Raw genomic sequence first — 27,141 nt, 5'->3', positions numbered from 1 at the left:
CCCGAGCTGTAATTACGACGTGCACAGCGTTAGACGTTAGAGACGTTAGAGATGGTTTTTGTCGTCTGGCTGCTAAGTCATGTCCGACTCCGCGACCCCATGGACTGTAGCCAGACTGCTGGAGCCGGTTGCCATTTCCTCCTCCAGGGGATCTTCCCGACCCCGGGATCAAACCCGGGTCTCCTGCATTGCAGGCAGATTCTTTACTGTTTGAGCTACCAGGGAAGGTCCAGTAGTAGTCTTGCCTGAGAAATCTCAAGGACAGAGAAGCCTGGCAGGCTACAGTCCGTGTGGGTTGCAAAAAAAAAGCCAGACAGGACTCTTAGCGACTCAGCGACACCTGAAAGATGGGTGGGTTAACTAAAAGAAAAGAGGTGGTTGATGATCGGCTGAGTCACGGAAGGGCTGAGGGGCGCATTTGGGGCGGGTGGAGGGGGGGCAGTGCACGAGCCAGGCTCTGTGAGTCAGTCCTCGGTGTCGGCCAGAGACGGGATTGCGCTATGCTAAGTGGCTTCAGTTGTGTCTGACTCTTTGAGACTCCGTGGACTATAGCCCACCAAGCTCCTCTGTCCGTGGGATTCTCCAGGCAAGGATACTGCAGTGGGTTGCCATTTTCTCCTCCAGGGGATCTTCCCCACCCAGGGACCGAGCCTGCCTCTCAGGTCTCCTGCATTAGCAGGCGGGTTCTTTGCCCCTAGCACCGCCCGCTTGTTTGTGTTCTAAGCAATGAAGAGACAGGTTGTATGTCCGTCAGTCATATTTCCACTTCTCGCCTTTTAATTTTTTTTTTTTTTTAACTGCAAAGAGCCCCAACACGAAAAGGAGAGTGAGGCGAATAAGGCCCCCACGGGCCGGCGTTCCTCGCTTCCGCAGACATTAGCTGCCGTCAGCCTCCACCTGGGGGGGTCTCGCTCGGGCGTGTCCTTGGCTCGCGGGCCTGCTCGTGGGTGTGGGACCCCTGAGTCCCGCCTGCATTAGGCGCACTGCTGCAACGACCCTTGGGGTGGGTGGGGAGGGGAGCTCGGGTACCCGCCTCCCCGCGGGCTGGTGTTCGGACCCTTCTGGATAGAAAGGAAAGTTTCTTCTAGGGAACCTGGTGTCACGAGGGGCCGCGCCCCCCATGCGCCCCCGGGGCTGGCTTTGCACGTCACTTGTTCTCACTGGGGGCCCAGCCTGGCTGCCACCAGGTGCCCTCGGGGGGGAGGACCGCACGCCCTGGCTTTCCCGGGGGGTCCCCTCTGTCGGTTGCCTCCAGCCCCGGGGCACCCCAGGCCCCTCTCCGAGTCCCCGCGACGCTCCCCCACCAAGCATTCCCAGACCGCGTAGCCTTCCCCTCCCGGGTTAGAGGTCGCGTCTCCTGGGTCCAGGGCGCCCCCTACAGACGCGCGCGGAGACGGCCTGCTTTCTGCCTTCTTTAATAATCGTTGTCCCGCGAGACCCCTCTTCTCTGGCAATCAACCCAGCCAGGCTCGCGCTGTGACCCTCAGGGCAGGGCGACCCTCAGGGTGGGGCCCGGGTCCCCAGGACCACGTGCAGCAGGCCTGCCGCGCACGACGCCTGCACGTCCTGGAAGCCGAGCCGCTGCAGGAGGCGCTGGTACTGCCCGGGGTTCCGGGGGGGCCGCCCCACCCCCAGGGCCCGCAGCCCGGGGGGCCTCCGCGCCGCCCCGCTGGCATCCTCCTCCTCCGCGGGCGCCAGTTCGGCCAGCAGGAGGCCAGCGCCTGGGGAGACAGACACAGAGATAAGGGGAAGGGATGGGCAGGCGTCCCAGGACCCAGCCTGCGGGTGCCCCGGGGGCTCCCCGCGGGAGGACTTCCCTGTGGGGAAGGTGGGAGGAATTCTGTCTGCAGGCCCAGAGCCGCAGCCTCTGCAATGCCCGCTGTGCTCAGTCCCTCAGTCATGTCCGACTCTGCGACCCCGTGGACTGTAGCCCGCCAGGCTCCTCTGTCCATGGCATTCTCCAGGCAGGAATACTGGAGTGGGTAGCCTTTCCCTTCTCCAGGGGATCTTCCCAACCCAGGGATCGAACCTAGATCTCCCGTATTGCAGGCAGATTCTTTACCATCTGAGCCACCAGGGGGAGCCCATGAGACCCCTCCCATACGCATACTGCAGCTGGAAAGCTGAGAAATGAATGACCGACAACTGGGAATCAGCTATGTCCCGGGCAGACGGTAAAGTGGGCACCGGACCGTGGGCTGGACGGGTGGCGAGGCCACGGACTGTGGGCTGGACGGGTGGGGAGGCTGACTGTGTAACACTCATTCGGTTTCTTCTTTTTTGGATGGGAAATTGTCTTTAAGTGTGAAGAAAGGCAAGTGCAGGAAGAAAAGGCAAGTCCAGGGTCTCACCTGGTTTGCAGCAGCCGGAGACCCGGCTCAGGAGCCCGTGGAGTCGGTCGTCCGGCCAGTCGTGCAGGAGGCTGCAGACAATGTACAGGTCTGCGGGCGGGAGGCTGTCGCTGGAAAGGTCACCTGGGTTAAACACAGAAGGGGTGGAGGCGTGGAGGCCACAGGGACCGCTTCTGCAGCCCGCGTCCTACACACAGATGTAACAGACAGCCACACAGCCACACACAGCTACACACAGACACACACAGTGACAGACACACAGCCACACACAGACACACACAGTGACAGACACACAGCTACACACAGACACACAGCTACACACAGAGAGACAGCTACACACAAGCACACACAGTGACAGACACACAACTACACACAGTGACACACAGATGTAACACAGACGCAGCTACACACACACAGCTACACACAGACACACACAGCTACACACAGACACACACAGTGACACAGATGTAACACACAGACAGACAAACTACACACAGACACACAGCTACACACACATACAGATGCACCGACACACAGAAACATAGATGTACACAGACCACAGATAGATACACACTGACACACACGCACGTGGAAGCATGCATGTGTACACATACACACCCGCACACACAACACCCTGGTGGCCCAGACAGGAAGGAATCCAGCCCCAGTGCAGGAGACCTGGGTTCAGTCCCTGGGTCGCGAAGGCCCCCTGGAGGAGGGCACGGCAACCCCCTCCAGTCTCCTTGCCTGGGGAATCCCATGGACAGAGGAGCGTGGCGGGCTGCAGTCCATGGGGAAGCCAAGAATGAACAGCTAACACTTTTTCACTTTACACACACAGACACAGAAACACACAGACACACACACACAGAGACACAAAGACACACAGAAAAGTACACATATAGACACACAGACATACATATTTAGACACACAAACACACACACAGACCACATATGTGTGCACACAGACACACGTGCACACACTCACAGGCACGTGCACTCAGACACACACAATACACACTCAGATACGAGACAGAAATGCAGAGATAAAGACACACAGGCTGTATACATGTGCTCAGTGGCATCCAGCTCTCTGACACCCTATGGGCTGTAGCCCAGCAAACTCCTCTGTCTGTTGGATTTCCCAGGGAAGAATACTGGACGGGTGCCATTTCCTCCTACAGGGGATCTTCCCGACCCAGGGACCGAACCCACATCTCTTGCTTTGGCAGGCTGGCTCCTTACCACTGCGGCACACTCACCCCGTACAGGAGATAAATAAGGGCACCCAAAGAGGGAGAGCTGGCACACAAGGACGCCGCACTGACCTGGCACAAAGTGGACCCGCTCTGACGGCCGTGCGTCGGTCTCAAAGTCCCCGGCAAGCTTGATGACCTCTGGGAGGGCAAAGATGGTCACCTGCAGACGCGGGTACTCCTGGACAAGCTTGTGGGCCAGGGCGCCCGTGCAACCTGTGGGAAGAAACGAGGGCTCTGGACCATCCTGGCCTGTCTCCAGAGGTGCAGCTGTGGCAGGACCAAATCAGGGCTGTCGGACATGACCTGAGCCTGTGCCCTCACAGGAGGTCAGCCAGTGGGGAGATCTCTGCTGTCTCACACTCAGGACCTTGGAGAGTGGTGCTGGACCAAGCGCTGGCCCAAGCCAGGTGAGCAGGGCGGAGAGAGAGCCACGGGGGATCCTAGAGCAGAGTTCTAGAGAGTTATACTCTTTCCTTCTCTGTTCTGTTGCGGGAATGCAGATGTGATGGCTAGTGCCACAGCAGCCACTCTGGGCCACCTGGAGGAAAGCTCTGCAGAGGATGGGAAAATGCAAGCTGGCAGCTCAGGAGCCCTCCCAGGACCCCAATCCCACTACACCGCTTGGGAAGGCATTTGCTCCTCCTCCGTCCAATGTCCGGGGGGGAAGGACTGGCTGGGAGGAATAGAGGGTGTGTGTGTGTGGCATAATTAGACCTCGATAGATGGCAGCAGACAGGTTCCACGGTCCCCTCCTCTGCTTGGCAGCCCCCAGGAAGGAGCTGATAGGACTGAGCCATCCCTGGGACCTCCGAGCACTTGGGAATATCACCCCAAGCCCCGCATCCACCCTGGATACATTTAGATCCTTGGGTGGTTTGTAGAGATAAACCCATTTTCCAAGTCTTATTAGTAGGTATTGTGTGTTAGTCGCTCAGTCATGTCCGATTCCGCAACCCTGTGGACCTGTAGCCCCGCCAGGCTCCTCTGTCCCTGGGGATTCTCCAGGCAAGAATACTGGAGCGGGTTGCCATTCCCTTCTCGAGGAGATCTTCCCAACCTAGGGATTACACTTGGGTGTCCTGCCTTGCAGGCGGATTCTTTCCCATCTGAGCCACTGGGTGAGCCTATCTGCAGGTAAGGCCCCTGCAGCTTCGAACAAGAGAAGGAGCGCTCGCAGCCGTTTGCCCCTGACTCCTGTCGGGCAGAGGGATGTACCTCCCAGGTGGCAGGCGGAGGTGAAAGGGGACAGGTCAAAGGCCGTGGCCACGTGCTGGGCGGTCAGCTTGCTGAGGCCGTGCGAGGCCCTCATGAACTGCAGGGTCGCCTCCGTGCTGCACTTGTGGGGGGCCTGAAACGGAACAGGATCTCAGGAGAGACCCCCCGGGGGCCCAGGCGGTGGGCACCCGGGATGACGTTCTGCATGGCATCTCTTGAGGGCAGGGGGCTTTTTGGGCTTCCCTGGTGGGTCAGACGGTAAAGAGTCCATGTGCCGTGCAGGAGACCTGGGCTCTACCTCTGCGTCGGGAAGATCCCCTGGAGGAGATGGCAACCCACTCCAGCACTCTTGCCTGGAGAATCCCATGGACAGAGGAGCCTGGTGGGCTACAGTCCATGGGGTCGCAAACAGTCAGACACGACTGAGCGACTAAGCAAGGGGGGCTTGGTAGGCAGGATGGGGGCAGACTAGATGGGGAGGGGTCCGGGGGACACAGCGAGGGAGGCAGGGGAGGGCAAGAAGACATCTATCGAGGAGCCAGGAACTGCGTCCTCACTGGACACTAAACCCACCCTTGCCAGGGTCTCAGACGTCCAGCTTCTACAACCACAGGGAATAAATGTCTTTCGTTTCTAAGTGAAAAGCTGAGAGTTCCTGAGTCTTGTCCAGCTCTTTGTGACCCATGGACTATACAGTCCATGGGATTCTCCAGGCCAGAACCGTGGAGTGGGTTGCTATGCCCTCCTCCAGGGGATTTTCCCGACCCAGGGATTGAACCCAGGTCTCCCGCATTGCAGGCAGACGCTTTACCATCTGAGACACCAGGAAAGCAACTTGCTCGGTCGTGTCCGACTCTCTGCAACCCCATGGACTGTACAGCCCATGCAGTGCTCCAGGCCAGAATACTGGAGTGGGTTGCCATTTCCTCCTCCAGGGGATCTCCGAAACCCAGGGATCAAACCCAGGTCTCTTGCATTGCAGGCGGCTTCTTCACCAGCTGAGCCACCAGGGAAGTCCCCCTGCCCCCAGACCCACTGAACACCCCCCAGGGCTCTCTCTGGAGGGTCGGGAGCCAGGAAGCAGGGCAGGGAGGGATTTGCAGACTCTGAGCTCAGAAGGCACAATCTCTACACAATCTAACCTCACATAGGAAACAGGGGGCACTGGCTTGCGGCAGCCCCTTCGTGGAGACACCCTCTTTGGGAGCTGTGGGCGGCCAGCTGCCCCCCACGCCGTCCCTAAGAGCCCACATCCGCAGCCTCCCGCCGGGATAATGGGTTCTGACGGTCCCCGGGTCTGGGATGCTTTCGGGGCCGTGGCCAGTCCGTCAGCGGCAGAGATGGCACGTGAGAAGCAGCGTCAGATTCTGGGGTACCTGCGGCAGGGGCTCTGGGGTCCACGCTGCCCCCTCTCGCACGGCCCGGCCCAGGTGCGTGAAGGCGCCCCAGACGGGCCCGTCGTGGTAGGCGGCCAGGCCGTGGAGAGACTGCTCGCCGTCCGACGCCAGGTGCAGGCTGGCCATCTCCGTGTTGCTGTAACCTGAAAGGAAGGAGCATCGTGGGACCCCTGTAAGGGCTCCCTGGACATCAGAGGGACGGAGGGAGCCACTGCTCGGGGTCCCTGTGGTGGTAGCGCAAGCATCGTCCGGCCGAAGGCGTGATGCCCTCGCACACGCCCGACTCTTTGCGACCACGTAGATTGCAGCCCGCCAGGCTCCTCTGTCCATGGCATTCTCCCGGGAAGAATACTGGAGTGGGTTGCCATTTCCTCCTCCAGGGGATCCTCCCGACTCAGGGACCGAACCCGCGTCTCTTGCACTGGCAGGCAGGTTCTTTACCATGGAGCCACCTGGGAAGCCCTTCTATGTATCCACCTGTCTGTTTATATCTGTCAATGGCCTCCATCTCTCTCTCATCTGTTAACCATCTATCTGTCAATCTGTGTATGTGTCATCTACCTGTTTGCTTACTAGCTGTCATCTGTGTGTGAATAAATCCATTTACCTGTCACTTGTCATCTCAGCTCATCTATCGTTTACCCATCGACACATCTGTTGCCTATCCATCAATCCCCCCACCTATCACCTATTTATCCATCGTTTATCTATCTACCCTGGAGAAGGAAAGGGCAGCCCACTCCAGTACTCTTGCCTGGAGAATCCCATGGACGGAGGAGCCTGGTAAGCTACAGTCCACGGGGTCGCAAACAGTCGGACTCGACTGAGCGACTTCACTTTCCCTTTTCCCTTTATCGACCTACCTATCTAGCTATCATCTCTGTCATCAGTTTTTATCTATTGATCTATCAATTTATCTACTGTTTACCCACCTGTCCACCCATCAGCCTGTATTCATCACCTGTCTTTCTGTCATCTGTCCATCCACTTACCCTATTTTCTGTTTATCCGTCTGTCTGTTCTCTATTTATTCATCAGCTATCTGTCTGGTGACCTTTCTATCAACCATCTATTCATCCATCTACTTATCTATTTACAGGCCTATTACATTCACCTATGAATCAACCAAGCAATTTATCATTTATCCATCCACCCATCTATCTATTGGGCTTCCCAGGGGTCTCAGCAGTAAAGAATCTTGTGGCCAATGCAGGAGACACAGAAGACACAAGTTCGATCCCTGGGTGGCGAAGATCCCCTGGAGAAGGGCGTCTTGCAGTATTCTTGCCTGGAGAATCCCACGGACAGAGGAGCCTGGTGGGCTACAGTCCACGGGGTCGCAAAAAAGCTGGCCACGACTGAGGCGCCTGAGCAAGCAGCATCTGTCTGTTATCTGTTTGCTCATCCATGAATCATCTATGTATCCACCATCCATCCATCCACCGATCTGAGCATCATTCTACTATGAATCACTCTCTAGGCATTCACCTCACCTGGCTGCCTACCTGAACAGATAAGTAAGTACGCAGGTACGTTCGCTGTGCACACGCACACACCCTAGGAGTTGTTTCCTTGGGGAACCTTGGCTGATACAACCCCTCTGAGTCCGTAAGGAAGTCTCTCTCTTGAACATCACACACACACACACACACACACACCCTCCTAGTTCCTCCTAAACATCCACACACACACCTGTTTCCTCCTAAACATCTGTTTCTCACACACAGACACACGTTTCCTCCTAAATATCACACACAGACACACACACCTCTTTCCTCCTAACATCACACACACACATACGTTTCTTCCTAAACATCTCTCACACACACACACCTGTTTCCTAACATCACACACACACACCTGTTTCCTCCTAAACATCACACACACAACACAGACGGCTTTCCAACTAAACATCACACACACACCTTTCCTCCTAAACATCAAGTACACAGAAAGACACAGAACTGTTTCCTCCTAAACATCTCTCTCTGACATACACACACAGCTGTTTTCTCCTAACATCTCACACACACACACACACACACACACACACACAGCTGTTTTCTCCTAACATCACACACACACACACACACACACACACACAGAGCTGTTTTCTCCTAACATCTCTCTCACACACACAAACACACACACACACACACAGCTGTTTTCTCCTAACATCACACACACACACACACACACAGAGCTGTTTTCTCCTAACATCTCTCACACACACACACACACACACACACAGCTGTTTTCTCCTAACATCTCACACACACACACACACACAGCTGTTTTCTCCTAACATCACACACACACCCCTGTTTCCTCTTTGCCCCCTCACCCCCACCCCGCAGCTCCCCGCCCTCTGGGAGCCGCCCCGCGTCCGGCACACAGGGCCGGCCGGTCTGCCCATCTCTGCTCAGGAGCCACCGTCAGCTGGCGGCCGGGCCCCGCCTGCGGAGCTGCCGCGACGACACCCGGGACGCCCCCTCACCTCTGTCCGACTTGTCCAGCAAGCCCAGGGCCGCACAGACGTCAAGCAGGCGCGCGGTGCCGCCCACCGAGGCGTCGATTTCGCGGGCGACGTCCGCGGCCGCCAGGGGGCCTCGCTCTTTCAGCACATCGAACACTTGGAGCTTGCAAGCCGCGAGCAGGGCCTGACCGTGACGGAGGGCCGCAGTCAGGCTACGATGCGAGTGACCGATCGCTCGTGACCCCCACGGCGGCGAGGCGGGGGCAGGGGGCCCGGGACTGTCAGAATCGCCGCGCCCATCAGGGACCCTTCTTCTGCAGGGGGAGTTGGGTTTGGGCTCCAGCTTGCACAACGTTTGCTCCAGGGAAGAACACGTCAGTGAGGGTTACGCAGAAAAGCTCTCTCGGCAGAGAAAACCCAACGTGCTTCGGTCAAGGGCTGTGTGGTAGCTCCCCACGGTGCCCACGTCGAGGCCACAAACCCTGGGACCTTGAGGGCAGGCTGTGTGTGCACTTGGGCGCTCTCTGCAGGGCACAGACTCTCCACCGCTCACCACACACCTCACGGGACAGCCTAACCTCCCCGCGGCTCGCCTAACAAAGGAACCTTCCCCGGACGTGGGGCACAGGGTGGTGTGAGCCCCGTCACCCTCAGACACCCACACGGACCCCGCCCCCGCCCTGCCAGTCTTCAGGAACGATGACGTTCACGTCCTGACCCCCAGAATATGCGAGCAAGGCCTTCCGTGCAAATACAATGTCTTCGTAGGCGTGACAGAGTGACGGGTCTGAGATGACGCCCTCCTGGATGGGGGTGGCCCTAAACCCCAGGGACAGGGTCCTTATAAGACACGGAAGAGGAGAGACATGGACACAGAGAAGCCACGTAGAGACGGGAGGGAGGCGGCCACCAGCCCAGGGACGGATGCCTGGAGCCCCCAGAAGCCGGAAGAGGCGGGAAGGACCCTCCCCTGGAGCCTCTGCAGGAAGCTCAGCCCTGGGACCCCTTGATCTCAGACGTCTGGTCCCCAGGGCTGGGGTGGGGGGTGTGTGATGGTCTGAAGCGCCCCCCGTGCTGGGGGTCACCTGATCGCGAAGGCACAGAGGTACCTTGGATGCTTTGAAGCCGTCCATCAGCTCCAGGAGGCCCACGGGGAGCGGGGGCTGGCTGTCCGTCACGCCATTCAGATCCGCCTCCCGGGGGCGGGGAGCCTGCGGCTGCGCCCCACACGCCTCCAGGCCCTCGTTGGCCCGAGCAGGGTCAGAGCCGCCTCCCTCTGCGTCGCTGAGATCCTCGAATGTGTCGACGGCCGGGATGGAGTCGTGCTGGACCGGCCGCGGGGCGCCGGGGGCACGGGGTGCGTGGTACAGGCGCGCCAGCTCCTTGCAGAAGCGGTTCAGCGGGAAGCCCACCACGCTGAGGAAGTCGCCGCGCACGTACTCCACCAGCATCCCACCCAGCGCCTGGATCCCGTAGCCGCCGGCCTTGTCCCTGCGCGGCGGGCAGGACCACAGCGCGGCGGGAAGGAGGAAAGAGATGGACATGGCGATGCTGAGCTTTGCTGGGTGCGCACACCCGGCCGGCCCTGGGCGGCCGTGTGCCGGGGGTGGCCGGCTCCAGGACCAGCCCCCAGGAGCATCCCTCGGTCCCACCCCCAGGACGGGATGAAGGCTCCACAGTGGCTTCTGGGGATGCGCGAGGGGGCACCTGCCCCCACACCAGGCCTGGGTCTCCTGAGGGGGTGAGCTTTGCCCACAAGAGACTGGGGCCCCCCAATGGGGTTTTCCCACATGTCTCTGACTGGAGCCTCAAGAGGAGGACTCCTCGCAGGGGTCCACAGCCCGGGTCTTCCCAGGAAGCTCTGCTGAGACCTCCTTGCAGGGGAAAAGGGGCCCATCCTTTTCCGTTCATACTGACTGAGCCCCCAGCCCTTCTCAACTCTAACCAGCAACCCCCCTCAACAGACCAGGGTGCACAGAACAGCGGGAGCTGGGATATGGGGCAGGTGGAGGGGTGGGTTCCCCCAAAAGACCAGGCTGCACAGAACGGCGGGAGCTGGGATATGGGGCGGGTGGAGGGGTGGGTTCCCCCAAAACCGCACAGGGTTTCCCAGGTGGCGCTAGTGGTGAAGAATCTGCCTGCAACGCAGGAGACACGGGTTTGATCCCTGGGTTGGGAAGATATCCTGGAGAAGGGTCTGGCAGCCCACTCCAGTATTCTTGCCCGGAGAATCCCATGGACAGAGGAGCGTGGTGGGCTACAGTCCACGGGGTCACAGAGAGTCGGACACGGCTGAGCGACTATCACTGATACTGGGTGGGGAGACCAGCCCCACGGCAGCATCTGCCTTACCCGCCCGACCCATATGGGTGCCCTTTGCTGGGGGAGACAGCAGTGCTGTAGGGACGGGGGGCGGGGTAAGGTATCTTTCCATCCTTCCTAAGCACGCTGCCCGGCCCTGGGCACGTGGCGGGCACAGGCCCCCAGTGCGGGCTCAGCCCCGGCCTGTCTCCTGCCCACGGCGGGCATTCAGCACCACTGTTCCAGACAGAGACTGGGTCCAGCACCGTGGCTCCGGACAGACTGGGTTCAGCACCGCGGCTGCAGACAGAGACTCACATGGGCTCCCCGCTGTCGATGTACTCCCACAGCATCTCCTCTGACAGCTCCGAGAATTTCACCGTGGTCTCCTCGTAGAACTCGGACACCTCAGTGTCCAGCTGACCATCTGCAAGGAAGTGTGCACTGTGGTGAGGGGACGCAGCCGATGCCCGTGGGGGCCCACGGGTCTAACCGTATGAGCCCAGGAGGAGGCAAGCCTGATGCTGAAGCTGAAGCTCCAGTGCTTTGGCCACCTGTTGAGATGAACTGACTCACTGGGAAAGACCCTGATGCTGGGAAAGATTGAAGGTGGGAGGAGAAGGGGATGACAGACGATGAGATGGTTGGAGGGCATCACTGACTCCATGGACACGAGTTTGAGCAAGCTCCAGGAGTTGGTGATGGACAGGGAGGCCTGGCGTGCTGCAGTCCGTGGGGTCGCAAAGAGTCAGACACAACTGAGCGACTGAACAGCAACAAAGCCTGAGCTTTGCATGCGATTCATACACACACACACAAATACACACACAATCATTAATGGGGCATAAAGGATTCTCCACTGTAGACAAGGGAAACAGAGAATAAAACAGAAAGTGAAGTAAAAGTGTTAGTTGCTCAGTCGTGTCCGACTCTTTCCGACCCCATGGACTGTAGCTCTCCAGGCTCCTCCGTCCATGGGATTCTCCAGGCAAGAACACTGGAGTGGGTTGCCATTCCCTTCTCCAGGGCATCTTCCTGACCCAGGGATCGAAATCCCGTCTCTTGTGTCTCCTGCATTGCCAGGTGGGTTCTTTACCGCTGAGCCACCTGGGAAGCCCCCAGCAGGCTCCACGGTGCTCCTTAAACTTCACACCCACCTAGAACCTCAGAACAGGACTTATATGGAAATAGGGTCTCTGCAGACGTGATGAAGTGAAGGGTCCGAGATAAGGTTCCTCCTGGATGAGGACGCCCTAAACCCCATGACAGGGTCCTTCCTGGGGCTCAAATCTCTTTTAAGAAGCTTTAAAAGTTATTCCTCAGGCTTTTTGTGCTTTAAAAAAAAAAAAAACCTTTTCATCACGGTATGTCTTAATGCCCGCCAACGGGAGCCAAACTTCTCCACCGTTCAGACCAGAGAGCTCAAAGGCAGGCTCCGGGTGGGTCGTGTTGGACAAGGCGGACTGTCCCCCACACCCTACACGGGGTCTACTGGATGCTCACGATGAACCCCCATATTTCCACGTGGGACCCCAACGTTCCCAGGCCAGGTGGGAGGGCGGGCCCGCGTGGTAGCAAAGACAGGGATGCCCCAGGGCGCCCGGGTCCTCCACCGAGGAGCCCCGGCTGCTCCCACGGTGGCCCTGACTCCCAGGGGAGGTGGGGGATGCGGGCCGCCCAGGTACCTTTGGTGTAGCAGTGGACGATGGCCACGCCCGTGAACACGCTGTGCTCCTTCCCACTGAGCCTGCAAGACACAGCCAGGCCGGACGTGTGACTGTCCGGAGTATCTCTGGAATCCAGGGTGACCCCTGCCCACCAGCCCCACCCTCCTATCACCCGGGCTGCGCAATCACTGAGGAAACCATCCCAGGGGGACTGTGAAGCTTCCCTGCGAGACTGGTCACTGCGCTCAGAGAGGGGCTGGGGGGGTGGTCAGGCCACCTCACAGGACAAAACACAGGACCACGTGGACCCTGATGGGAGTGGCCGGCACCGCACAGAGGACCCGGATCCCGGCCACTCTAGGCCACCCCTTTCCTGGATCCCTGTGTGGTCCTGGGCGTGGACACTCAGCATGACTGAGCCAGGAGGAGACCCTGAATGTGGCGGGGTGGTGTGGGGAGTCGGAGCCCTGTTAAGTCGAGGTCGGTTCAAGGGCACGGCCTGGTCCTCTGACCTGAACCAGGAGGGGCGTCTATGGGAGACAGCGGACATGATGCCCGTGGCAGACACGGGGACGTGATGGGTGATGGGGGGTGGACAGACGGCTGATGAGCAGATGCTGATGGTGAGTGGACAGATGGCGAACGGCCCAGCCTCTGTCCCACGCGTCCCTGGAGGACCGCTGGGACCCACCCACCTCGACAGCATGCGGTAGGCGTCTTGCTTGTCCACCGGCTTCTCCAGGATCAGCCCCCCGACCGCCTGCGAGAGAAACGCCACGGAGAGAGTTGCTTCTGCTCCCCGAGCTGCTCTGCGCCAGCTGCGCCGTCCACCGTTTTAGACTCATGTATTTTTTTTTTTAATTTAGGCGAGATTCGTATAACGTGACACTCATCATGTTAAATGAAACCGTGTGGTACGTTTCCACTGTTGGGTGAGAGTTCCCGAAGTCTTTCATCTGGAACACCCCTCCCCACAAGCTGCTCTCCCCACCTCGTTCCCTAGCCCGTGACAACTGCTGATCTGATTCCTTCCTCAGTGGACTTCCCTATTCTGGATATTTCATACAAATACAGTAATATGTACCCTTCTGCGTCCGGCTTCTCTCACTGAGCACTGTGTGTTCGAGGTCCATCCACGTAGCCTGTGTCAGGGCTTCCCTCCTTTTCATGACTGCGTCATATTCCACTGTGCGGATGGACCCCCATGCTGCTTATCCATCCATCCACCTATCATTCTATTCATCCAAGCATCTACCCATCCATGCATCATCCATCCATCCATCCACCCATCCCTTTATCCATCCAACCATCTATCTAGCCAACCATCCATCAGTCCATCCAACCATCTACCCAACCATCCATCCATGCATCTTCTATCCATCTATCCATCCATCCATTATCCACGCATCTATCCATCTATCCATCCAACCATCTACAAAACCATTCACCCATTCATCCATCATCTATCCACCATCCATCATCCATCCACTCATCCATCTATCCATCCAACCAGTTAACCCAACCATCCATCCATGCATCATCCACCCATCTATCCATCCAACCTTCTAACCATCATCCATCCACCCATCCATCCACTCATCCTTCCATCAACCCATCTATCCATCATCAATCCATCATCTATTCATCATCCATCCAACCATCCATTTATCCATCTAACCATCTACCCAACTATCCATCTATCCATCCATCCATTATCCAACCATCCATCCATCCATCTATCTATCCAACCATCTACCCAACCATCCATCCACCCATCCATCAACCATCCACCAATTTATCCTTCCATCCATCATCCATCCACCCATCCATTTATCCATCCACCCATCCATCTAGCCAACCACCTGTCAATCCATCCAACCATCTACCCAACCATCCATCCATGCATCTTCTATCCATCCATCCATTATCTACCCATCTATCCATCCAACCATCTACACAATCATCCACCCATTCATCCATCATCCATCCACCCATCCATCAACCATCCATCCATCCATCATCCATCCACTCATCCATTTATCCATCCAACCAGTTAACCCAACCATCCATCCATGCATCATCCATCCATCCATCTATCCATCCAACCTTCTACCCATCATCCATCCACCCATCCACGCACTCATCCTTCCATCCACCCATCCATCCATCATCAATCCATCATCTATTCATCATCCATCCAACCATCCATTTTTCCATCCAACCATCTACCCAACTATCCATCCATCCATCTATCCATCCAACCATCTACCCAACCATCCATCCATCCACCCATGCATCAACCATCCACCAATTTATCCTTCCATCAACCCAGCCATCCACCCATCAACTCAACCATCCATCCATCTATCCATCCATCATCCATCCACCCACCCACCCATCATTTATCCATCCAGCCATCTATCCATCAATCCATCTATCTATCCATCCAACCATCTACCCATCCATCCATCCATGCATCTTCTATCCATCTATCCATCCATCCATTATCCAACCATCCATCCATCCATCTACCCATCCATCCATCCACCCACCCACCCATCCATTCACCCTTCCATCATCCATCCATCCATCCACCCAACCATCCATCCATCCATCTACCCATCCATCGTCCATCCACCCACCCACCCATCCATCCACCCATCTATCGTCCATCCACCCACCCATCCATCCATCCATCCACCCATCCATCGTCCATCCACCCACCCACCCAACCATCCATCATCCATCCATCCATCAACCCAACCATCCAACCATCCATCCATCCATCTACCCATCCATCGTCCATCCACCCACCCACCCACCCATCCATCCATCTACCCATCCATCGTCCATCCACCCACCCACCCATCCATCCATCCACCCATCCATCGTCCATCCACCCACCCACCCACCCATCCATCATCCATCCACCCACCCACCCATCCATCCATCCATCCACCCACCCATCCATCGTCCGTCGACACACACATCCAGGAACACTGCTGCCATGAACACCTCAGCAACGAGGCCCAGCATCCCTGGGCGATGCTCACCATCAGGCCAGCCGGGGTCTCAGACAGACGGCCATGACCAGCGAGACAGAGCTGCTCTATGGATCACTGTGATGACCCATCCAAAAGCCCGATTCTCGGCGGCCAAAACCCCTATCTTGGGGAGATTCTTTTCCCCAGGTCCCGACCCCCCCAGCCCTGTGAACAGGACATTATTGATACTAGGATCTTTGCAGATGTAACAAAATTTACGAGGAGGTCATACTGGAACCAGGTGCGTCCTAATCCATGATGGATGGTGTTCTCGTAATAGGAGAGACACAGAGCAGAAGCCGTGTGGAGATGGAGGCAGAGATGGGAGGGAGGCGGCCACCAGCCCAGGGACGCCCAGGAATTAGCAAAAAAAGCATCAGAAGCCGGGAGAGAGAGGAGCCTGGGGTGGATTCTCCCCCAGGTCTTACAGAAAGAACCTGCCTTCCCGAGGCCTGGATTTCAGTCGCCAGTGACATGGAAAGCCGGAAAGCAGACTCACCACGATGGTGTCGGCTCCGATGACCACGTCTGGGGCCCGCAGGTCCTTCTGCAAGAAACGCAGACTCGGCTTTAGGCGGGACGAACCTGTGTGTCTTAAACATTTTCACATCACAACGCACGGCACACAGCATCACAGCTTATTTATGGATCCAGTCTTGCTTTAGAAATCGAGACTGGAGTGTCCTCAAGACAACGATCAAAGGAGACAGTGAAAGTGAAAATGAGTCACTCAGTCGTGTCTGACTCTTTGCGACCCCATGGACTGTAGCCCGCCAGGCTCCTCTGTCCATGGGATTCTCCAGGCAAGAGTACTGGAGTGGGTTGCCATCTCCTTCTCCAAGGGATGTTTCCCACCCAGGGATCGAACCTGCATCTCCAGCATTAGTGTGTGGATTCTTTACCACTGAGCCACCACGGGGGCCCCAGTTATATATTACTATATATAATTATGACTTCCCAGGTGGCTCAGATGGCAAAGAACCTGCTTGCAATGCAGGAGACCTGGGTTTGATCCCTGGGTCGGGATGATCCCCTGGAGGAGGAAATGGCAACCCACTGTAGTATTCTTGCCTAGAAAATCCCATGGACAGAGGAGCCTGGTGGGCTACATTCCATGGGGTCACAAAGCAGAGTCGGAAATGACTGAGCAAATAACACTTCACACTTTCATGCTGCTGCTGCTGCTAAGTCACTTCAGTCGTGTCTGACTCTGTGCGACCCCACAGACGGGAGCCCACCAGGCTTCCCTATCCCTGGGATTCTCCAGGCAAGAACACTGGAGTGGGTTGCCACTTCTTCTCCAATGCAAGAAAATGAAAAGTGAAAGTGAAGTCACTCAGTCGTGTCCCACTCTTCGAGACCCCATGGACTGTAGCCTGCCAGGCTCCTGTGTCCATGGGATTCTCCAGGCAAGAATAATGGAGCGGGTTGCCATTTCCTCCTCTAGTATTCTATCCAGAATCCAGGGAATTCTGTATCATAAATTATTCTATTTTATTAGTTACAGTAGCACACAGCATGGTAACACCTCGTGATAGACTAGGTAGGTTGCTTCTTTATCCTGAATGACACTCTGATATGAATTGCCACAGCAGGTTACATACTAGCTAAGTGACAGATAACGTTGTATAAACGATACCATCCCATGAATTACACGTGTCCACAACACAAGGACACTCAGTCGCAGAGAAGCTACACCTATTGCCTGCTGTGAAGGGCACTGATTTACAACAGGTGTGATTAAAACCTGAGGACACCCCGCTAGCAGGAGACCCAGGAAAGGAGCACTTACCTGGTACATCCGGTCGGCCACCTCCAGGGCCTTCTGCTTGGCCGTTTCCACGGCGTACGCCTGCGGGGTGGCGAATGAGGCCTTGTGCAGCTTCTCCTTGAACCTGGACGGGACCACCTCGAACCTGAGGCCCTGGAACAGGATAGAAGAGGGGTATGGGCGGGGAGCCCCAGGACGCTGACAGGTGGGCAGTAACTGAAGGAACCCGCCCAGCCCCCCTTCCCTGACTATGGACACTGACCAAGGGCCGACTCCCGGCCGCTGCGTGAGTGTGACTGGTGTGTGTAGGGGGTCGGGGGGGGGGTGCTCAGGGACCCTGGTGGGAAGACCTCTGTGCACGCAGAGGCCAGCAGGGCGCTATTGATTGGGGTGCAGCCCCGAGGGGTCAAAGGGCTCCTGGAGAGTCCCAAAGGCCGGCATTTCGCCCTTACAGCGGTCAAACTACTGAGATGATAGAGCCTGCAGGAAAGGCCACAAAAAAGCCACAAATACGGCGGCTGTGTGCAGGGGAACAACTAGGCTGCTTTGACTTGGTGCCCAACACAGGTGACCTGGCAGTGCCTGCGGAAGGCAGGTCACAGACCCGCTGCCTCCAGAGTGGGGGATGGGGTCTTGACCACAGAGGGTCAAACTCCCCCTCCCACACTCGCAGGGACCTCTGTGAGCAGCCAGCTGCCTCTTACTTTTCTGCACACCAGCCCCCTCCCCACCTCCATCGTGGACCTCCCGGATCCCCAGTTAACCCCTGGGTCACACTATGAGACACCCCCGCCTACGGTTCTGTATCCTCGCTGGGAGGTACATAAAGCACTTCTCATTCTGTACCTACCCCCCATCCAGCCCAGCTCACGCCCCCAACCCAGGCAAGAATTTCTGGCTCTATCTGTCCCCCTAGCTGGTATCCTCGCTTCTCTAAACCACCCCCCGCCCAAATAGGGCCGCCCCATGCAGACCAAGCCCTGTCCAGTGGCTCTGTCCCCCTCCCCACCGCCACCCCCCCCCAACACCTGGACAAATCCAGCTCAGGCACACAGACCTGGCCTTGGCCCGGCAACCCCACACTCCCTGGCCAGCAGATCGCCAGGTCACTGAGCCCTGGCTGGAAGACCCTGGCCCGCCCCCGATCACAGAGACCACAGATCTAGACCCTGGTCACTAGGGTCCTACCCTCTGCCTACCTCAGCCCCCAGTCCTGCAGACTCCGGATACCCAGTCACTTAGGCCCCCAGCAGATTCCCACCCCCCTTCCTCGCTCACCAGACCCTCAGTCACAAGGCCTCTGTCCCGACACCCTGCATCTTTGACCCCGTCAGTCGGTCCCACTGCTGACCCCGGGCCTGCAAACACCCACCACCTCTTACATCCCCCCTCCCAAGTCAGTACGATCCCCAATAACTAGGTACTGGCCCTGCAGATCCACCAAGGCCCCTGTCATCTCCCCCGGCGCGCCCCGCCCACGAAGCCTAGGTCATCAGGACCCTCGGGCACTCGTCTCCGACCACCGGACACTGGCCAAAGCCCTCCGCTAACTACTAAGACACCCCCAGTTTCTAGGCCCCGGACCCGCAACTCTGGGGTCCATCCGGGAGACCCGGGTCACGACGCCGGGGATCCCGAGGCCTCGGGTCACTAGGCCCGGGTCCGCAGGCCCGGCACCCCCAGACCCTGGGCCCGGGCCGCTCACAGCATTGCTGAGGATCTCCCGGCGGCGCGGAGAGGAGCTGGCCAACACCACGCGCTTGTGCTGCAGCTTCCCGATCACCGGGCACAGGAGCATGGCGCAACGCGCCCGCGCCGGGCGCCCGGAGACCGGCGGCGGGAGACCAGTGCCGGGGAGACCCGCGTTGCGCGCGCGCGCGCGGCCCAGGTCCCGCCCCACCAGGCCCCGCCCCCTTCTAGGCCCCGCGCCCGGTCTCTGGAGCCACGCCCAGGCCTCATCACCAATGAAACCTCGCCTCACCCCGCACAGGCCCCGCCCCAGGCCCCTGCCCACCATGAACTTCTTCCCCGTCCGTTGGAGCCACGCCCAAGCCTCGCCACCAACGAAGCCCCGCCCCAGGCCAGCCCACGGCCGGACCTCACCACCAATGAAGACCTCGCCCAGGCCGCACCACCAACGAAACCCCGCCTCTGCCCGCCCACGGCCCGGCCTCACTACCAATGAAAGCTCGCTCCAGGCCGGCCACCAGCGAAGCCCCGCCCCGGCCGTTGGAGCCACGCCCAGGCCTCTCTGCGCAAGGCCCCGCCCTCCCCGAGGCAGGTGGGGCTCCGGCGGCGCTTCCGGGCAGCCCGAGAACGAAGCTCCGCCCCATCCTGGAAGCCCCGCCTCCAGCTCGCCCCGCCCCCAGCAGCTGGGGATTCCTGCCAGGCTCGGGCGGGGGGCGGGGCCCAGAGCCCGCAAGGCATCTTGGGAACGCAGAGATGAGGGTCCCGGTGGCTTGATGGAGGCAGAGATGGGGGTCCCCGGGGCTTGATGGGGGGAAGGTGGGGGTCCCCGGGGCTCGATGGAGGGGAGGTGGGGGGGTCCCCGGGGCTCTATGGGTGCGGAGACGGGGGTCTCTAGGACTTGATGGGGGCGGAGATGGGGGTCCCCGGGGCTCGATGGGTGCGGAGACGGGGGTCCCCGGGGCTCGATGGGTGCGGAGTTGGGGGTCTCTAGGACTTGATGGGGGCGGAGATGGGGGTCCCAGGGGCTCGATGGGTGCGGAGACGGGTGTCCCCGGGGCTTGATGGGGGCGGAGATGAGGTCCCCGGAATGCAGTGCGGGTGTGTGGAGATGGGGAGGTCTCGGGGCGCGGTGGTCTGTGCAGATGGAGCTCCCGGGAAAGCAGTGTGGGTGTGTGGAGATGAGGGTTTTCGGGGCGCGGTGGTCGGTGCAGATGGTGGTCCCCAGAGTGCAGTGGGGGTCTGTGGAGATAAAGGTCCCCGGCCTGCGCTGGGGGTGCGGGCCCTTCTCAGCCTAAGCACTACTGACCCTCGGGGCCGGATCATGCATCTTCGTGGGGCTGCCCTGGGCGGCTGCAGCGCATTCATTAGCGGCTCTGGTCTGTGTCCACTAGATGGCAGTAGGTGCCCACTAATGGTGAGAATCCGGACGTCCGCACGCGTCCTGTCCACCGGGGAACTGAATCACCCCTCACTGAGTGCCCCGGCTAGACAGGGCTGGAGAGGTGGGTGATGGACGGATGGATAGATATGATGGATGGATGGATAGATGGATGGATGAATGGATAGATAGATATGGATGAATGGATGGATGGATAGATAGATATGATGGATACATGGATGGATGGATAGATAAGATGGATGGATGGATAGATATGATGGATGGATGGATAGATATGGATGGATAGATAAATAGATGATGGATAGATATGATGGATGGATGGATTGGATGGATGGATGGATAGATATGGATGGATGGATGGATGATGGATGGATGGATATGATGGATGGGTGGATATGATGTATGGATAGATAAATAGATGATAGATATGATGGATGAATGGATAAATAGATCATAGATAGATATGATGGATGGATGAATGGATAGATATGATGGATGGATGGATGGATAGATAGACTGGATGGATGGATGGATGGATGGATACTACACTTTATTTATTTATTTATACTATAGAAACCAACAGATCTGACTGACGGATGGATGGATGCATACGTAGATAATGAGAGATAACAGATTAAATAGGTAAGAGCCATGTCTGGTCAGGGTCTCTGCCCTACCGCCGTCTGGGGCTGGACGAGTCTCTATGGGGGGTGTCCTGTGCACTGTGGGGTGTGGAGCAGCTCTGTTCTCCCCCTACCACATGCCAGGGGCAGCCCCTGCCCCCAGTGCTGAGAAGCAAGATGACCCCTGACTAATTCATACCACGTATATTTAAACTAATACATATCTTTGTGTTCATGTGACTGTATATAAGAACCCGGGTCTCTTGCCTTGCAGGCAGATTCTTTACCACTGCACCCCCAGGGAAGCCCCTATATATATATGGTATATCATGGAATATGCTATATATTGGGCTTCCCTGGTGGTTCAGATGGTAAAGAATCCGCCAGCAATGTGGGAGACCTGGGTTCAATCCCTCGGTTGGGAAGATCCCCTGGAGGAGGACATGGCCACCCACTCCAGTATTCTTGCCCCGAGAATCCAATGGTCAGAGGAGCCTGGCGGGCTGTAGTCCACGGGGTCGCCAAGAGTCAGACACGGCTGAGCGACTTAGCACATGTGCACCCCTGTGTGGAGTTAGGATAAACTCTTCATTGCTAGGTTAAAACAAACATCTTGCTTAGAAAAAAAAAAAAGATGGTTTATTTTGAAGAAGTTCTAGATTTCAAGAGCAGTTGTCAACATAGCATCGAGACCCTAAGCAGTCATTCCATCGGACATATTCCGTCCCCCTCAGGGACTCCAATGCAGTTCCTTCATTTACACGCATTCCTGCTCTTGAGGCTTTTTAACAGCACTGAGAAATGTCAGTGAAATGGCAGGATCACAGGTTTCCAAAGACACAGCAGACACTGGGAAAAAACAATAAATCAATGTCTTCGTCTGACGATTTCCAGCAAACCGCATGCCTTCAGTGTGGGTGTTTTAAAACAGGTTCGAGAAAAGAGATGTCATACTCTAACCACCTGACGCGAAGAGCTGACTTTTTTGGGAAAGACCTTGATGCTGGGAAAGAGTGAAGGCGGGAGGAGAAGGGGATGACAGAGGAGGAGATGCTTGGATGGTGTCACCGACTCGATGGACATGAGTTTCAGCAGACTCCGGGAGATGGTGAAGGACAGGGAAGCCTGGTGTGCTGCAGTCCATGGGGTCGTAAAGAGTCGGACACGACTGAGCGACTGAATAAGAACAATATTATTAACCTGCTGAAACAGAAGGAAATCCAGCCCTGGGATTTTCAGTGATCCGACAGGCACCCCTCGGAAAGGCCGACGGGTCCCTGAAGATGCTGTTGGATACTGGGCAACTTCAGTGGAACTGGGGGTCCTTGGGACGCAGAAATCAGGGAGATGTCGGTGGCCCAGAGGGGCTGGACAACGAACTGTTGGTGACGATGGTGACGAAATGTGACCTGAGCTCTCTGGGACCCAAAGGCTGGATGGACGTCACACCCATTGAGGGCTGGGGGGGGGGGTGGTGAGGGGCAGTGTTATTGCTTAGACCGGCTTCCTCCGAATTCAAATGGTGATGCTTGTTCTCAGCTCAGCAAGAAGACGGTTCCCTGAGGGTGGTTTGAGGTTTTTCACAGCTTTTTAGAGTCAGACGCTGGAAGCCCACGCCCAGGACGTGGCTGCCACTGTCTTGCTGGGTCAGGGTTTTTCTGCCTCCGGACTGTTGTCGTGGCGACCTGACTTTCTAGGGGCTTGGCTCTGGGAACAGTTGGGAAGAGCGGGTGGACCACACACCTTCCTGGGGCGATCCGAGTCCTTGAAGCCGGCCCTTCTCCAGCCACCCGTGGGCGCACGTCCTTTCTCGGGCAGGGGGCTTGTCTGGTCGGCATTCTGAAAGCAGCAGACGGTGGGTCTCTGCCCTGTGCAAACACTGCGGACTGGCTTGGACGCTGTCCCCTGTGTGGCCTCCCCTGGTGGGGATGGGGATGGATGGGACCCCCAGGCGAGTCCTTCTCCCCGGCAAGAGCATGGACTGCCCTATGCAGGTCCCGCCCCAGGAGCCAGCACCAGGCACTGCGACCCCTAGAACCACCCGGCCAGTGGCCAGAGGCCCAGTCTCAGAATTGCAGACTGCAGGGGTCTCCTAGGGCAGCTGTGACAGTTCTATAAATGAGGGGCTTAACGCCCCAGACAGGCATCCATCCTCCCCGAGTCCTGGGGACCACACGTCTGAGGTCTGTGTGTCCCAGGGCTGAGCTCCCTGCAGAGTCTCCAGGGGAGGGTCCTCCCCGCCTCTTCCGGCTTCTGGGGGCTCCGGGCGTCCATCTCTGGGCTGGTGGCCGCCTCCCTCCCGTCTCTGCCTCCATCTCCACGTGGCTTCTCCTCTGTGTCCGTGTCTCTCCTCTTTGGTGTCTTTTAAGGACCCTGTCACGGGGTCTAGGGCCACCCTGATCCTGTAGGTCACACTCTGATATTCCGGGCAGACGTGGATTTGCAGGGTTGGGACACCATCCACTCCGCCACACGCGTGTGTGGTTCTCATTCCCAAGCAATGACGTCGGGGGACCAACTGCTCCGGTAACATCGGCTCACAATCCCACCAACATCTCTGAGGTCTGATGGGGGGATGTCACCTGCTTTGCAGCCAACCTGCCCTGGGGGTCTCCCCGAGCCCCTCCCCACTGGCCCCTGCCAGGTGTCACCTTACAGGCTTCAGAGATGTTTTCTTCTCCACCCCCCACCCCACCCCGCTGAGGGAACCCTGAACTTATCCTATGCTTCTCCCTGTGATGCACAGAGGTTATTTCAGGCAGACCCTGACGACCTGCTGTCTCAGCATCCCCGGCGCTCCAGGAACTGTGGTCCATCATCTTTTCAAAACCTCACAGCTGCGGGGGGCTGCTGCGGGCTCGTGTGCTCGCTGGTCTCGCCCGGTCCTCAAAGGATCGCAGGGGTCAGGCCAGGAAGCACCGCAGACCCCAGGAGGACCTGCTGTGGCTGGGGGCGGTCGGCGGGGAGGCGGCAGGCAGAGAAGGGGCCCCTCCAGCGTGGTCCGGCTGAATCCCAGCGCACCCGGAGTGACCGAAAAGAGGCCCCAAAGACCCCTGCCGTCCCTCAACGCCCCCCGCTCCACTCGCGATGAGGGGTGCCTGTCTCAGAACACGCTCTCCTGCCGTTTCACGCTGGGCCTCTCGGGCGCCTCCTGCCCGTCCACGGAGCGCGCGGACAGGGTCCGCCCGGAGAAGAGGCTCTCGTGGCGGCTGTCGGGGCTGTCGGCGGCGGGCAGCGGGCCGTAGCCCAGGTAGTCGCGGAGGCGCAGCTGGAACTCGCTGGACGCGAAGTAGTAGACGAAGGGGTCCAGGCAGTTGTTGAGGCAGCTGAGGCAGAGCGTGAGCTTGTAGATGTGGTAGTAGCTGCGGCCCAGGAAGAGGCGGCTGACCATGTGCACCAGGAGCACGAAGTTGTTGGGGGCGAAGCAGGCGACGAAGGCGAGCAGCACCACGGCGGCCAGGGAGACGGCGCGGCGCCGCTGCGCGCGGCCGTGGCGGTCGGCGGAGCGCAGCAGCGTCAGGATGGTGGCGGTGTAGCAGGCCACGGTGACCACGAAGGGGATGAGGAAGAGCACGACGAAGAGCGTGAAGAGGAAGGCGGCCCACATGGCCACGCTGGGCAGCATGTTGGACTTGAGCACGTCGAAGCAGGTGACGATGCCCAGCGCGTCCACCGCGTAGGTGAGGTCGGTGCGCGCCAGCGGGGACAGCGCCGCCAGCAGCAGCAGCCACGTGGCGGCGCAGGCCGCCAGCGCGTAGCGGCGGCGGCGCCACCGTGCGGACGCCAGCGGGTACACGACGCCCAGGAAGCGGTCCACGCTGATGCAGGTCATGGTGAGGATGGACGAGTACATGTTGGCGTAGAAGGCCACGGTGACGGCGTTGCAGAGCAGCACGCCGAACACCCAGTGGTTGCCGTTGCAGTGGTAGTAGATCTGGAACGGCAGCACGCAGGCCAGCATGAGGTCCGTGACGCTCAGGTTGATCATGAAGATGACCGACGGCGTCTTGGGCCCGATGTGCCGGCAGAGCACCCACAGCGAGAACAGGTTGCCCGGGATGCTCACCAGCGCCACCAGCGAGTACACCACCGGCAGCACCACGGCGATGGCCGGGTCGCGCAGCATCAGGATGGTGGCGTTGTCCGGGCGCGTCATGTTCACGTCCATGCTGCAGCCGTTGGGGGTGGCCTCGGGATACGGGGTGCCGATCTGCAAGACAAGGAGGGAAAGGGGGGTACCGGGCAGGTGAGAGGCGCCGGAGGACGGGGTGTCCTGGGAGAGGGGCGGACACACGGGAGCGTCACGGGTGCACACACACGTTCGCGGGAGCGCTGATGTCCTATGGTATATGCACGTGTGATATAGACACACACATTACATATACATATGTGACACACACACCATATTGTATGTGTATATGTGTATATATGTGATATACACACACACACCATATTGCATGTATATATTATATATGTGATACACACCATATTGCATGTATATATCTATATATGTGATATATATACACACACACCATATTGTATGTGTATATGTGTATATGTGTGATATATACACACACACCATATTGCATGTATATATGTATATATGTGTGACACACACACCATATTGCATGTATATATGTATATATGTGACATATATATACACATGCCATATTGTATATGTATATATATATGTGTGTGTGGTACATACACACACACCATATTGCATGTATAGATCATGACAAAGGCAGGAGAGTTCCAGAAAAACATCTGTTTCTGCTTTATTGACTATGCCAAAGCCTTTGACTGGGTGGATCACAATAAACTGTGGAAAATTCTGAAAGAGATGGGAATAGCAGACCACCTGACCTGCCTCTTGAGAAACCTATATGCAGGTCAGGAAGCAACAGTTACAACTGGACATGGAACAACAGACTGGTTCCAAATACGAAAAGGAGTACGTCAAGGCTGTATATTGTCACCCTGCTTATTTAACTTCTATGCAGAGTACATCATGAGAAACACTGGGCTGGAAGAAGCACAAGCTGGAATCAAGACTGCCAGGAGAAATATCAATAACCTCAGATATGCAGATGACACCACCCTTATGGCAGAAAGTGAAGAGGAACTAAAGAGCCTCTTGATGAAAGTGAAAGAGGAGAGTGAAACAGTTGGCTTAAAGCTCAACATTCAGAAAACAAAGATCATGGCATCTGGTCCCATCACTTCATGGTAAATAGATGAGGAAACAGTGGAAACACTGTCAGACCTTACTTTGGGGGGCTCCAAAATCACTGCAGATGGTGATTGCAATGAAATTAAAAGACACTTACTCCTTGGAAGGAAAGTTATGACCAACCTAGATAGCATATTTAAAAGCAGAGACATTACTTTGCCAACAAAGGTCCATCTAGTCAAGGCTATGGTTTTTCCTGTGGTCATGTATGGATGTGAGAGTTGGACTGTGAAGAAAGCTGAGCACCGAAGAATTGATGCTTTTGAACTGTGGTGTTGGAGAAGATGCTTGAGAGTCCCTTGGACTGCAAGGAGATGCAACCAGTCCATTCTGAAGGAGATCAGCCCTGGGATTTCTTTGGAAGGAATGATGCTAAAGCTGAAACTCCAGTACTTTGGCCACCTCATGTGAAGAGTTGACTCATTGGAAAAGACTCTGATGCTGGGAGGGATAGGGGGCAGGAAGAGAAGGGGATGAAAGAGGATGAGATGGCTGGCTAGCATCACCGACTCGATGGACATGAGTTTGAGTGAACTCCGGGAGATGGTGATGGACAGGGAGGCCTGGTGTGCTGTGATTCATGGGGTCGCAGAGAGTTGGACACAACTGAGCGACTGAACTGAATTGAACTGAATGTATATATATGTGACACACACACCATATTACATGTATATATGTATATATATCTGTGATATATACACTCACCATATTGCATG

At 57.3% G+C, this 27,141-nt stretch overlaps 2 protein-coding genes and 1 long non-coding RNA gene across 5 annotated transcripts in view; 1 reads left to right on the top strand and 2 right to left on the bottom strand.

The window, feature by feature from the left end:
* Positions 1–1,399: 1,399 nt before the first annotated feature.
* ASMTL (acetylserotonin O-methyltransferase like) lies at positions 1,400–19,369 on the bottom strand. The gene is made up of 13 exons (XM_005896344.2): positions 19,187–19,369; positions 17,503–17,634; positions 16,210–16,257; positions 13,362–13,426; positions 12,685–12,746; positions 11,318–11,426; positions 9,808–10,189; positions 8,720–8,882; positions 6,202–6,365; positions 4,826–4,958; positions 3,680–3,823; positions 2,352–2,474; positions 1,400–1,721 (listed from the first exon to the last, which is right to left on the bottom strand). Exons 1-13 carry the CDS (start codon positions 19,277–19,279, stop codon positions 1,501–1,503), a joined length of 1,839 nt encoding a protein of 612 aa, XP_005896406.2. The 5' UTR covers positions 19,280–19,369; the 3' UTR covers positions 1,400–1,500.
* A 530-nt stretch (positions 19,370–19,899) lies between these two features.
* Positions 19,900–22,261, top strand: LOC138986395 (uncharacterized). The gene is made up of 4 exons (XR_011463241.1): positions 19,900–19,986; positions 20,562–20,672; positions 21,143–21,211; positions 22,124–22,261. It is a non-coding gene; the product is annotated as an uncharacterized lncRNA (long non-coding RNA).
* P2RY8 (P2Y receptor family member 8) overlaps positions 21,224–27,141 on the bottom strand; it is a 49,419-nt gene continuing 43,501 nt past the window's right edge. For all 3 annotated transcript variants that reach the window (XM_070366028.1, XM_070366030.1, XM_070366029.1), the window contains one exon: positions 21,224–25,402. In XM_070366028.1, the coding sequence (XP_070222129.1) occupies positions 24,296–25,360 (1,065 nt within the window). In that variant the 5' untranslated portion in view covers positions 25,361–25,402 and the 3' untranslated portion in view covers positions 21,224–24,295. The remainder of the gene's footprint in view (positions 25,403–27,141) is intronic.

The sequence above is a fragment of the Bos mutus genome, chromosome X, assembly GCF_027580195.1.
Source record: "Bos mutus isolate GX-2022 chromosome X, NWIPB_WYAK_1.1, whole genome shotgun sequence".
NCBI classification, from domain to species: domain Eukaryota; kingdom Metazoa; phylum Chordata; class Mammalia; order Artiodactyla; family Bovidae; genus Bos; species Bos mutus.
This window is presented reverse-complemented; position numbering and strand designations above follow the sequence as displayed.